The 13,208-nt window shown below is 41.2% G+C and overlaps 2 protein-coding genes across 2 annotated transcripts in view; one reads left to right on the top strand and one right to left on the bottom strand.

Annotated features, from left to right (window-relative positions):
- The first annotated feature begins 2,383 nt into the window (after positions 1–2,383).
- LOC120025044 (meiotic recombination protein REC114-like) lies at positions 2,384–10,349 on the top strand. The gene is made up of 5 exons (XM_038969483.1): positions 2,384–2,473; positions 8,317–8,400; positions 9,014–9,202; positions 9,779–9,853; positions 10,185–10,349. Exons 1-5 carry the CDS (start codon positions 2,384–2,386, stop codon positions 10,347–10,349), a joined length of 603 nt encoding a protein of 200 aa, XP_038825411.1.
- A 242-nt stretch (positions 10,350–10,591) lies between these two features.
- LOC120025257 (neuroplastin-like) overlaps positions 10,592–13,208 on the bottom strand; it is a 38,924-nt gene continuing 36,307 nt past the window's right edge. The window contains exons 8-9 of the mRNA XM_038969745.1: positions 11,957–12,033; positions 10,592–11,648 (exon numbers count right to left, since the gene is read on the bottom strand). Of these exons, the coding sequence (XP_038825673.1) occupies positions 11,973–12,033 (61 nt within the window). The 3' untranslated portion in view covers positions 10,592–11,648; positions 11,957–11,972. The remainder of the gene's footprint in view (positions 11,649–11,956; positions 12,034–13,208) is intronic.

Raw genomic sequence — 13,208 nt, 5'->3', positions numbered from 1 at the left:
CGTTTTGCAATGAAGGTCTACAGTAGGCTCTCTGTAGGGTAGCACCACCATTTTCCGTCCTCCTCTGGGTACATTGACTTAAATACAAAACCAAGGAGGCTCATGGTTCTCCCCCCCTTCCATAGACTTACACAGCAATTATGACAACTTCTGGAGGACAACCTATCAGAGTTCTTGCAGCATGAACTGCAATGTTGTCCACCGAATCAAAGCATCAGAGAATAAATCTGGTACTAAAAGCATAAGCTACAGCTAGCTAGGACTGCAGTGTATAAAATGTGGTGAGTAGTTGACTCAAAGAGAGAGAAAGTCAATAGCTGAACAGTTTTGAACAAATTAGTTTCTTTAAAAATGAAGGAAAAGCAAGAGAGATAGAGAGAGAGAAAGAACTATAAATAGTCATATCATTTTTTTAAACTTTCACTTTCATTTAGCTAGCTAGTTTAGCCTACTAAAACACCCAGCACCAAACAGAGGGATACTATGTTAGCTATCTGGCTATGGCTATCCAACACTTGAACTCTTCCAAGTCAAGGTAAGCTTTTGGTTTTATTAAATGATTGCTACTGGGTGTAACTTCTTGCTGACTGTACACTGTACTGCATGATTGTAGCGGGTTTACTAACACGTTAGTTCTAGTAGCTATATTGACTATGACATTTCTAATGTTGTTAGCTAATATGGTGACAACGATGTAGGCTGTATGTAGCGGTTAGCAGTTATGATAGGAAGGTTTGGCTTGGAAAGGTTTTTTTGCCTGGTCACAGACAGCTGATGTGTTGTGCACTGAAATCCAGAAGCGAACGGAAACGGTGGGAGGAGGAAAGCGTGTAGATGCGAGAAGGAATTATACAACGATCAAAATGTTCATGCTGTTTGTTTGTGGCTGCTATGAAAGTGAACTGTGTTTGCGTGTGATCAAGGGTGTATTCATTCCCCCGATTCTGTTGATAAACGTTTCTTCAACAGAAGCAAACAGAACAAAACAGGGATAAACATACCTGAATTTGTCCAATAGAAACTCTTGTTTTCAACTGGTGGACTAATGATTACACCCTATATCAGCTAGATGCAGGCAAGAGTGTGCAAGGCGGTACTGAATGTGTCACTGTCACCTCTATTACTCACATTTTTCTCTCGACCTGTGCACCTACGTTGTAAACTTTCATTCGTAGGCTAGGTTTTAGCAACCTCGTGATTGGTATTGGGAAAATTTGAGGATCATGTAGTAGCCTAAAACTATCGATGTTACATTGAGCTGGGTGAATGGAATATGAATGACAGTCATCCAATATGCTGTAATAGAAATAAGGCCATGCTCATAAAAACAGAATAGGCCTCCCTCATCTTAAACATCAGCAACCACCACTGGTGAAATACTGCTTGTATAACACATAACACATTACATGATATGCTCATTCACATTTTCTCAAGAGGCTGAAAGAAAGAAATAATATTTCTCCACTCCTGTTCCTGAGACAAAATTAACATTTGTTGTATAATTTTATTGCAAGAAATGCATAATTCTGCATGAGTTAATATTATATTTGTGAGAGGTTATTGGCCTACAGTCAGTGTCCATATTTCAGTTACGATTCTATATAAATTTAAATGAGGAATATTCTGTTTATTCATGGGTACAGGGATACTCGTGAGCGGGATATCAAAGGTGCATGTAAACACTTTATCCAAGACTTTAAGCGGTGTATGCGCTATGAATACTGTGCGCATGTAAACGTGGTCACTATTCTAATCCAGCACCACTAACACATCACTAAACGAATCACAGGTTGAGCAATTGAGCCTGGCAATTAGGTTAGAGTTGAGTAGGTGCAACTAGTGTGCTAGGCTAGCACAAAAAAGGCGCACTTCTAGCATCTCCAGCTAGAACTCAGCGCATGCGCGCACCCCAATCTACAAGCGTGACTCATGAATTTCTGATATTCCCGCGCTCATCACGGCAAACAAACGTGTCTAGCTAGCTAGCGTTAGCTCTTCTGAGATATATATATATTATTATAATTGTTTACAAATGGCAACTGTACATAAATCTATATGGACGTTGAAACGCTTTGGACGTTTTTTGCCTGGGACCAAAGAAGACGGCGGTAATCCATGGAAGGTGACATGAAGTTGTCTAGTCGTGAATTTTGTCCAACGTCTGTGTTGTAGGAGATGACGCTAGCTAAAGTTAGCTACCTAATGCCACTCGCTAGCTAGGCTAACCAAACGTTGTTTACAAATGTAGGCTAGTTTACTACATTAGTAAATAAAATAGTTATAGGCCTACACTTTACATTATGGTTATTGAATGAACTTGCCTCAGATGTGATGTGAATCATCCAGCTGTAGATGTTGAAAATGTGTCTTGAAACTTCTCTAGATGTTTGAGCCCAGTGAAAGCGCGGGTGAATTGGTACTCACCATTGTGGAATCTGGTCATATGCTGGTGTCCCAAGGCCACGATCTTCTGGTAAGTGAGTTGAGGTCTAACTACATTATATGTCCTTTGATGTTAAAAAGTAAAGTCATTCCTGGATGGATCTGGATCTAGTTTTTACAGTCTTTGAGCAGGACTCGCACATTTCACGCATGCACATCTCTAGGCCAAATAACAATATCCAAATAAGATAAAATACAAATAAAATTTGCCCCAATATATTCAATAACTCTCATTATTATATACCAAATTATTGCCAAATGTACATTCCATAGATATAATAACTGTTATTGTCCAACCTGTTGGCCTAATTACACTGACTGTACAAAACATTAGGAACACCTGCTCTTTCCATGACATACTTACCAAGTGAATCCAGTTGAAGCTATGAACACTTATTGATGTCACATGTTATATTCACTTCAATCAGTGTAGATAAAGGGAAAGAGACAGGTTAAAGAAGGATTTTTAAGCCTTGAGACAATTGAGACATTGATTGTGTGTGTGTGCCATTCAGAGGGTGAATGGGCACAACAAAAGCTTGCAGTGTCTTTGAATGGGTAATGGTAGTAGGTGCCAGGTGCACCAGTTTGAGTGTGTCAAGAACTGCAATGTTGCTGGGTTCTTCACGCTCAACAGTTTCCCCAAGAATGGTCCACCACCAAAAGGACAGCCAGCCAATTTGACACAACTGTGGGAAGCATTGGAGTCAACATGGGCCAGCATCCCTGTGGAATGCTTTCAATACCTTGCAGAGTCCATGCCCCAAATAATTGAGGTTGTTCTGAGGGTAAAAAGGGGTGCTACTCAATTTTAGGTAGGTGTTAAAAATGTTTTGTACACTTATTTTTATTATCAAAGTCTAAGCTTAGATCTCTACTATTTGGCTTATAGGCAGATAGCCTAGCTATAGATACAATTGTATGTTCTTACAACAATGTTGAGAAATTACTTGATTCCAAGTTCTTTGAAATACAGGGAATGAGAACAAGTACTGAACACCAGCTATGTTGCTGCTGTACATTTTATTTATTTTACAGGCAAGTCAGCTAAGAACAAATTCTTATTTTCAATGACGGCCTAGGAACAGTGGGTTAACTGCCTTGTTCAGGGGCAGAACAACACATTTTTACCTTGTTAGCTTGGGGATTCGATCTTGCAAACTTTCGGTTACAAGTCCAACGCTCTAACCACTAGGCTGCCTGCCGTCACTATTCTGCCTGCCGCCACTATTCTGTGCACAGAATAGTGCCTGTGTTAGTGTGCAGTTTATCCTGTGTCTTCTCAAGGTTCACTGCCAGACTGTGCAGCTGAGAGACTCAGCAGAAATTGCTGTAGAAACACAATGGCCATAGCTGTGCTATGCCACATCGAGTGCTGGATGGAAAGTGACTACAGCCATCTTGCTGAGCCAGGGTGCCAGGCAAGGCTACATGCTTATTCAGGTCAGGACACAAAGTGCTCTCTGACAAAAGGGGATAGCGGTCATTGATAGATCGGCGCCCTTAATCGTAACGCTCTTGAGTATCTTTCAGTAAAGGGAGTTTACAGTAGTACACAGTGGCTGATGCCAGGGGAGTCCCAACTGAATGATGATGCCATATTAGGATGCACCGTGCTGGAGGAGAGAGAGGGTTATTGAGTGTAATCATCATCCAGATTACTCCTGATTCTAAGATATGGTTTAATAGGGTCTTTCTCTCAGTATTTGGAGGAAGGAGGGGATTGGGATTATAGAAAATGGAACGTCTCAACCTGACTCAAAAAACGATTGGCTATGCCTCAGAATGACTTGAAGACAAGTCTTGTTGAAATTATGTAATGTGATGCCTTCCTGATATGATAATTTTCAACTAAAAATAAAAATTTGATGTAATCCCTTCAGAACATCTCAGCGGAGTAGGAACATTGAAATCTGTTTTGAATCTGGAAGTACGGAGCTGAAGTGTAATGTTTTATGTAACAGAGCTGAGTAGAGTATCCATCCCTCCATTGTGCTGAAGTCCATTTGAAGTGGAGAAACATAACTTGCAGTATCTATATCACTAAGAAGGATATGTTGCTATGGTAAAATGTTATTCCAAATATCATGTCATAAAGCTAGCGTTTCCCAGTGCTCAGGCCAAGGTCCAACACATTTTCTATCATTAATAATGTGCAAAACGCAACTACTGTCTCCTGTCAACACGGCAGGTATTCTTGACCTATATTTCGCTGGTACATTTCAACGCAAATTCCAATGCTGAAGAAACTACTAAACAGAATAGTGTTTAAATAGATTTGTACTTTAGTTGATGTTAAATAGTTATAAATTGTAAGGTGTCAGATGACATCTGAAAGTATTCAGGAAAGTGTAATTTTTCACTTGGTTAGAAAAGTGCTGATTCATACTTGGAACTAAACTAACACCTGTTTTTATTAATTGTAGCCTAATCATGGAGAGATTTCTACTCAACAGACTTTAGCTGTGTTCGAATACCCATACTAACATACTGTATACTACATACTTAATGAGTATATACTACATACTATTAGTTCATTTTAGTATACTGTAAACAAACCGTATCGTTTCAGTTGAGCGTACTAGAGCTTCGCCTGTCTACCTGAAGTTGATGCTGTTGCTATGCAACCTCTTGCTAGCTTGTTAGCATAAGAAATGACTAGCTAAACATTTTACGATTTCGGTTGTGTTCGTAAATTCTATCTGGAGTGCCAGAGTGTGCTCTGGGCGTTTGTTTTCATGTTATCCAGAGTGTTGGTGACTGTAACTGCTACTGGCAACAATATATTTATGCTTTTTTTTGCCGACGTTTACTGACACCGGCCATATTCAATGGGTGTTGAGCATTTGTGAATTCATCAGTTATTCTGCGCGAGAGTGCTCTGAAATCGGAGTAGATAGCCAGAATGAACAATGTCCATACCACTTAGCTAAGAATTATGTAAATTATCAAGTCAATAAACGTTGGGTAGTTAGTTAGATAGCAGATGTTTAATATACTGCCTGGCAAGTTCGATGTATTAGTAGCCAACTAACGTTAGGTACAGTTGAAGTCAGAAGTTTACATACACTTAGGTTGGAGTCATTAAAACTCGTTTTTCAACCACTCCACAAGTTTCTTGTTAACAAACTATAGTTTTGGCAAGTCGGTTAGGACATCTACTTTGTGCATGACACAAGTAATTTTCCCAACAATTATTTACAGACAGATTATTTCACTTACAATTCACTGTATCACAATTCCAGTGGGTCAGAAGTTTACATACACTCAATTGACCGTGCCTTTAAACACCTTAGAAAACGACAGAAAATTATTTCATGGCTTTAGAAGCTTCTGATAGGCTAATTGACATCATTTGAGTCAATTGGAGGTGTACCTGTGGATGTATTTCAAGGCCTACCTACAAACTCAGTGCCTCTTTGCTTGACATCATTGGAAAATCAAAAGAAATCAGTCAAGACCTCAGAAAACAAATTGTAGACCTCCACAAGTCTGGTTCATCCTTGGGAGCAATTTCCAAACGTTGAAGGTACCACGTTCATCTGTACAAATAATAGTATGCAAGTATAAACACCATGGGACCATGCAGCCATCATACCGCTCAGGAAGGAGATGCTTTCTGTCCCCTAGAGATGAATGTACTTTGGTGCGAAAAGTGCAAATCAATCCCAGAACAACAACAAAGGACCTTGTGAAGATGCTGGAGGAAACAGGTACAAAAGTATCTATATCCACAGTAAAACAAGTCCTATATCGACATAACTTGAAAGGCCGCTCAGCAAGGAAGAATGACCATCATTATGTTTGGAGGAAAAAGGGGGAGGTTTGCGAGCCGAAGAACACCATCCCAACCGTGAAGCACGGGGGCGGCAGTATCATGTTGTGGGGGTGTTTTGTTGCAGGAGGGACTGGTGCACTTCACAAAATGGATGGCAATTATGTGGATATATTGAAGCAACATCTCAAGACATCAGTCAGGAAGTTAAAGCTTGGTCACAAATGGGTCTTCCAAATGGAGCATGACCCCAAGCACATTTCCAAAGTTGGGACAAAATGGGACAACAAAGTCAAGGTATCGGAGTGGCCATCACAAAGCCCTGACTTCAATCCTATAGAAAATTTGTGGGCAGAACTGAAAAAGCATGTGCGTGCAAGGAGGCCTACAAACCTGACTCAGTTACACCAGCTCTGTCAGGAGGAATTGGCCAAAATTCACCCAACTTATTGTGGGAAGCTTGTGGAAGGCTACCCAAAACGTTTGACCCAAGTTAAACAATTTAAAGGCAATGCTACCAAACACTCAATTAGTATATGTAAACTTCTGACCCACTGGAATGGCTCTAGCCCTCACCCTCTGATCCAACAGGTCCCAGACGTGCTCAATGGGATTGAGATCCGGGCTTTTCGCAGGCCATGGCAGAACACTGACATTCCTGTCTTGCAGGAAATCACGCACAGAACAAGCAGTATGGCTGGTGGCATTGTCATTCTGGAGGGTCATGTCAGGATGAGCCTGCAGGAAGGGTACCAAATGAGGGAGAAGGATGTCTTCCCTGTAACGCACAGCGTTGAGATTGCCTGCAATGACAATAAGCTCAGTCCGATGATGCTATGACACACTGTCCCAGACCATGATGAACCCTCCACTTCCAAATCAATCCGCGAATCCGACCATCACCCCTGGTGAGTCGACAAAACCGCGACTTGTCAGTGAAGAACACTTTTTGCCAGTCCTGTCTGGTCCAGCGACGGTGGGTTTGTGCCCGTAGGCGACGTAGTTGCCGGTGATGTCTTGTGATGACCTGCCTTACAACAGGCCTACAAGCCTTCAGTCCAGCCTCTGTCAGCCTATTGCGGACAGTCTGAGCACCGATGGAGGGTTTGTGTGTTCCTGGTGTAACTCTGGCAGTTGTTGTTGCCATCCTGTACCTGTCCCGCAGGTGTGATGTTCGGATGTACCGATCCTGTGCAGGTGTTGTTACACGTGGTCTGCCACTGCGAGGACGATCAGCTGTCTGTCCTGTCTCCCTGTAGCACTATCTTAGGCATCTCACAGTACGGACATTGCAATTTATTGCCCTGGCCACATCTGCAGTCCTCATGCCTCCTTGCAGCATGCCTAAGGCACATTCACGCAGTTGAGTAGGGGCCCTGGGCATCTTTCTTTTGGTGTTTTTCAGCATCAGTAGAAAGGCCTCTTTAGTGTACTAAGTTTTCATAACTGACCTTAATTGCCTACCGTCTATAAGCTGTTAGTGTCTTAACGACCGTTCCACAGGTGCATGTTCATTAATTGTTTATAGTTCATTGAACAAGACCTGGAAACAGTGTTTAAACCCTTTACAATGAAGATCTGTGAAGTTATTTGGATTTTTACAAATTATCGTTGAAAGACCGAGTCCTGAAAAGGGGACGTTTTCTTTTTTTACTGAGTTTATATACTCAATTCACGTCACAAATAGTACGGTTAGTATGAGTATTCGAACACACCTTAGGACTCTATCAAAACTAATATTTAGTACAACAACATTCAGCCTGGTTGTTTGAGATGGAAGTTATCTTTCCAAAGACATACTGATGGCATGATGCTGGTCACAGGGTCTGGATGGGTTTCTGAGTCAATAGAGCCCCCTGCAGGCATGCTTATGTCATTTCAGACCATTTGAGATTGCTCCTGCTCCTGCTAACCAAAAGTAGAGCTGTGATTGCTGTATGCTCTGTCTGATACTATTAAATTTACTTTTATGTCTCATGGAAGACATGAGGATAGGCTATGTGCCCTATCCAATATGACTTTGATTTTACTACTATGACTTTTGACTGTTTGTTTACAATTGTTAGTTTGTCTGATTGTTGTGATTCCGCATTTTTCAGGATGGGTTTTCCTTACTAGATGCTCCAAGCTACCTCAAAGTTCAGCAGAAATCAGATACCCTGCTGTTCCGTCTGACTGTTAAGGTGGGTTGCGAAAGTTATATTCTTGGAGATATGTCATATATGGATTGTAAAGCCTTTATTTGCTTTAAGAAACAACACCAATTTTTAAATAGTAGCTAGCTAGAGTATACAAGAGTCTACATACCAAATTGTATTATTATTCTAGCACCTAGTTTTATATGAAACTTAGGCTAATGTTGACTACAAGGCTACACCGGAGTTTTAGTCAGTCATTTCCTCAGCAATTTGTATAGTGGCAGCTTTATTTACAATAGCCAGATTTCACACTGACATGAGTGTGGCAGACCTGATGTTTGGCAGGGGTGGCTGTGCTGAGACAACAGTGTAATTGGTCATTAAATGGCCTGATTTAAGGGGATCTGAGGCCTGACACGATGCATTTGAACAGTCTTGGAACAACTAGCTGGCTGTGAGCGGTGCTTTGGTTGCCCATGTTCTGCCAAGGGCCTGGCTTGTGAGTGATATGTAGGCTAAATAAGTGTTCTAGATAAGTGCCACTGATGAATTGTAAGTGGCGTGTCAAGCTTGTAGTCTGCTGGTCAAGATTGTCTCAGTAGCGTCGAAGAGGAGATATAGGCCAGCTCTCACATGAAACAATGCTGTGTATGTGCAGGGGGAGAGCCGTCTGATCAGGATGCAGTTCAGCGGCAGCAGGGCTGAGGCCCTGGAGGAGTGTGGCAGTGCAGTACTCAGACTGAAGGAGTACCTGCCTGTCACCACACAGGGGGGGCCACCACCACCACTCAGCTGCCCCCCAACACCCAATCAGCCCCCTACCAAGACCACTGCACAGAATCAACAGGTACTCAACAACACATTCAAACTGAAAACATGTAGCTACGTATTGCATCATGAAAGTGTATTTTGGAATCTGAATTGGAACAGCTCCTGCAATACATTAACTAATTGAAATGAGTGCATTGCATGTTTTGTTTTTTTCACCTTTGCTGCTGTTCTTATTTTAAGAATGTTATTCTTCATAATGTATGAGGCAAACTATAGTTGAGGCACCAAAGTTGCTGTTGTTACAGTAAGAATCACCCACTAGATGGTGCTATTTACAGGCATGAAAACAATATAGCTTGTTTAATACTGAACGGCCCTGGAACCAACTAGGTTAATATGGATTTTATGTATGAATCAATGACAATGTGCAATATGTTAATCCTTAACCTCCCCACACAGAAGGGGGAGAAATTAAACCAGTAATAAACACCATCACACACATTTGAAAAGCTCTGTGAGGATGAATGAGCCATGATGACTGAGGGAAATCATTCAATAAAGGATGCAGCTATGATGCAGCTTAACCTCCCTTGGTGTGTTGCCCTGTAAAGTCCTGTAGCATTAGTATCATCTCTTCTAACCTTGTCATCAGGCGGGTGCTGGGGAGGCTATGGCTACTGAACCTGAGGTCGTCCAGGGCTCTTTATCCATCAAACGTCTTACCCAGGTAGGTTGGTACTGACGCAACACAGTGATTAGATAGATGACTGATGAATGCTGAGGGTGATGATTCATATAATGATCACTTGATGGAGTTTGACAATCGCGCAAGGTGAATAAATAGTAGCTATTTAACATTACTACTCTCACCCACTGAGCTTGAATGTAACTTACACTTCACGGGGTTGTAGTTATTCCCCGCCACTACTGAAGTGTAGAGTAGGCCAATGAAATAATGAACACCTAACTGACTTGGGAGGTTATAGTTAGCCAATATCATGGCTTTAATTGTATATAAACAAATTAACAGGTCCCTGGTCTTTTTATTTTTTTTCCAGCACTTCCTGGGCGAGCATGGTCTGTCCTTGCCCCTGGTGTACCGCCACAGTGCTCTGTCCCGTGGGGAGCTGGAGCCCTTTGTCCGCCTGTGTCTCTTGGACCCCAGCTTCCCTGCCTTTGTGGAGGAGGCGGAGGGGGAGCTGAGGAGAGTGCTCCAGGACTGAGGAGCTGAAGCTCATCAACACAAACAGCCAGAGAGAGACAGGTCAACTCACTACACACGGTACACATGTGGGAGGTGGGTTGTGGAAGAGTCGGGGGATGTGTTGTTCTTCATGCTGCTGATTGTGTAAATGTGTGCTGGAACATAGTGACCATTGTGTTGTAGGAGAATATTTAAACCGGCACAAACGTTGAGGTTTCTAGAAAGGATTTTCGAGGCAAAGAAACAAAATGTATTTTGGAGCCTTTTATTTTCAAAAATGTATTGGTCTCGTATGTTATTGGTCTGATGTTTTATTGTGGCTAGAGATACCGTAGCTCCTTCCATTCCCACCCTAATGTCGGTCCATTTGCACTGCAATACACATGGATACACTGTATTTATAGGACAGGAGTCATGCAGCTACAGCAGTGCATTTTGCTATACCAGCTTCCATGTGATCCCACAATATTAAAGCTTCACTGAGAAAAACAAACTACCCCCAATATATCTATATATGAATACATATTGCATAGGATAATAGCCATGCTGTACAATTTCAGAAAAATAAAAATGAATGAATTAAGTTGGGAAATATAAAATGTATTTTTCTTTACATACAGTATTTGCTATTGTTTGAACACTCGTACCTCAACATATACAAGACATCCTAAGTTACTCTATGTCATTTTATTTATAACTAGATAGATATATAGTAGTCATTTTCTATAATCATTTTCAAGTAAATACGGCCAGACATTGAATCCCTTGCATCACATTTTCACTATAATGGCTGTTAAGAGTGGACTTTCCTTTCACTAAATCAAACATAGTTTAATGACAATGAATTAGCTGTACAAAGTTATTTAAGAATATAACAGTATTTTTCAGTTCAGGACAATTTCATAAAAAAACATAATTCCTTTGGATGCAAAATAGCCACACAGACATGAGGGAAAACAACAAAGTCTATTCTGGGCATCCTATTGCGTAATAATTTGCATGCGTTTTACATGATATGTAATACAAAAAGGATCACCTCTGGTTGGAGGACATGATAAAATTAATAAAAGAGACATCAAACGGCACACAAAAAAAAGATGTGCACACCTTTCGTGATGGAATTAGTCATCTCTCCGTCCAGGACTGTTCATGTAAGACTGAATAAGGCATGCTTAAGACAGCCATCTTGTTCTTTTCTGCCAGTGTTACGCTGTTATTGTTTTTTCTCATAAGAGAGAGACGAGATATGCTTCATTAAAAATTGCCTGGAGCTCCCTCCTCAGATACCTTCATGTGGTCAAGATATGCAGTTAGTCATCTGTTAATGAAAATCAGGGAGGAGGAAGGAATTAGTATACCCTGTGCACATTATCACATTCCTACAGTATATCACTTAGTTCCCTGTTGACTTCCATATGCCTCAGATTCCTTTTTCTAAAGGCCAGAATTCTCACTGCAACGAGTAGCTTCTCATTTTATAATGGCCGGAATTCTCACTACAACGAGTAGCTTCTCGTTTTATAAAGGCCGGAATTCTCACTACAACGAGTAGCTTCTCGTTTTATAAAGGACGGAATACTCACTACAACGAGTAGCTTCTCATTTTATAAAGGCCGGAATACTCACTGCAACGAGTAGCTTCTCATTTCGTATTCCTCTGGCGAACGTTTTTGTCTTTGTGGTTGTTTGTCGAATTTGTTTTCCTAGTGAAGAAATACCAAGAGTTTAGTCAGTTCCAGGGGGAAATTATGATATGTACACTACCGTTCAAAAGTTTGGGGTCACTTAGAAATGTCCTTGTTTTTGAAAGAAAGGCAAAAAAAAATGTCCATTAAAATAACATCAAATTGATCAGAAATACAGTGTTAATGTTGTAAATGATTATTGTAGCTGGAAACGGCAGATTTTTTAAAATGGAATATCTACATAGGCGTACAGAGGCCCATTATCAGCAACCATCACTCAATGGCATGTTGCGTTAGCTAATCCAAGTTAATTATTTTAAAAGGCTATTTAATCATTAGAAAACCCTTTTGCAATTATATTAGCACAGCTGAAAACGTTTGTGCTGATTTAAACAAGCAATAAAACTGTCCTTCTTTAGACTTGTTGAATATCTGGAGCATCAGCATTTGTGGGTTTGATTAGAGGCTCAAAATGGCCAGAAACAAATAACTTTCTGAAACTCGTCAGTCTATTCTTGTTCTGAGAAATGAAGGCTATTCCATGGGAGAAATTGCCAAGAAACTGAAGATCTCGTGCAACGCTATGTACTACTCCCTCCACAGAACAGTGCAAACTGGCTCTAACCAGAATAGAAAGAGGAATGGGAGGCCCCGGTGCACAACTGAGCAGATAACAAGTACATTAGTGTCTAGTTTGAGAAACAGATGCCTCACAAGTCCTCAAGTGGTAGCTTCATGAAATAGTACCCGCAAAACACCAGTCTCAACGTCAACAGTGAAGAGGCGACTCCGGGATGCTGGCCTTCTAGGCAGAGTTCCTCTGTCCAGTGTCTGTGTTCTTTTGCCCATCTTAATATTTTCTTTTTATTGGCCAGTCTGAGATATGGCTTTTCTTTGCAACTCTGCCTAGAAGGCCAGCATCCCGGAGTCACCTCTTCACTGATGTTGAGAGTGGTGTTTTGCAGCCTCCCACTCCTCTTTCTATTCTGGTTAGAGCCAGTTTGCGCTGTTCTATGAAGGGAATAGTACATAGCATTGCACAAGATCTTCAGTTTCTTGGCAATTTCTCCCATGGAATAGCCATCATTCCTCAGAACAAGAATAGACTGCCGAGTTTCAGAAGAAAGTTCTTTGTTTCTGGCCATTTTGAGGCTGTAATCGAACCCACAAATGCTGGTCCTCCAGATACTCAA

Source organism: Salvelinus namaycush, chromosome 30, assembly GCF_016432855.1.
Source record: "Salvelinus namaycush isolate Seneca chromosome 30, SaNama_1.0, whole genome shotgun sequence".
NCBI classification, from domain to species: Eukaryota; Metazoa; Chordata; class Actinopteri; order Salmoniformes; family Salmonidae; genus Salvelinus; species Salvelinus namaycush.
This window is presented reverse-complemented; position numbering and strand designations above follow the sequence as displayed.

Coding starts and splice junctions, on each gene's coding strand:
- LOC120025044 (XM_038969483.1), top strand. CDS start 2,384: ATGTTTGAGCCCAGTGAAAGCGCGGGTGAATTGGTACTCACCATTGTG. Junction 8,401..9,013: donor TGTTCCGTCTGACTGTTAAG/GTGGGTTGCGAA, acceptor GTGTATGTGCAG/GGGGAGAGCCGTCTGATCAG. Junction 9,854..10,184: donor CCATCAAACGTCTTACCCAG/GTAGGTTGGTAC, acceptor TTTTTTTTCCAG/CACTTCCTGGGCGAGCATGG.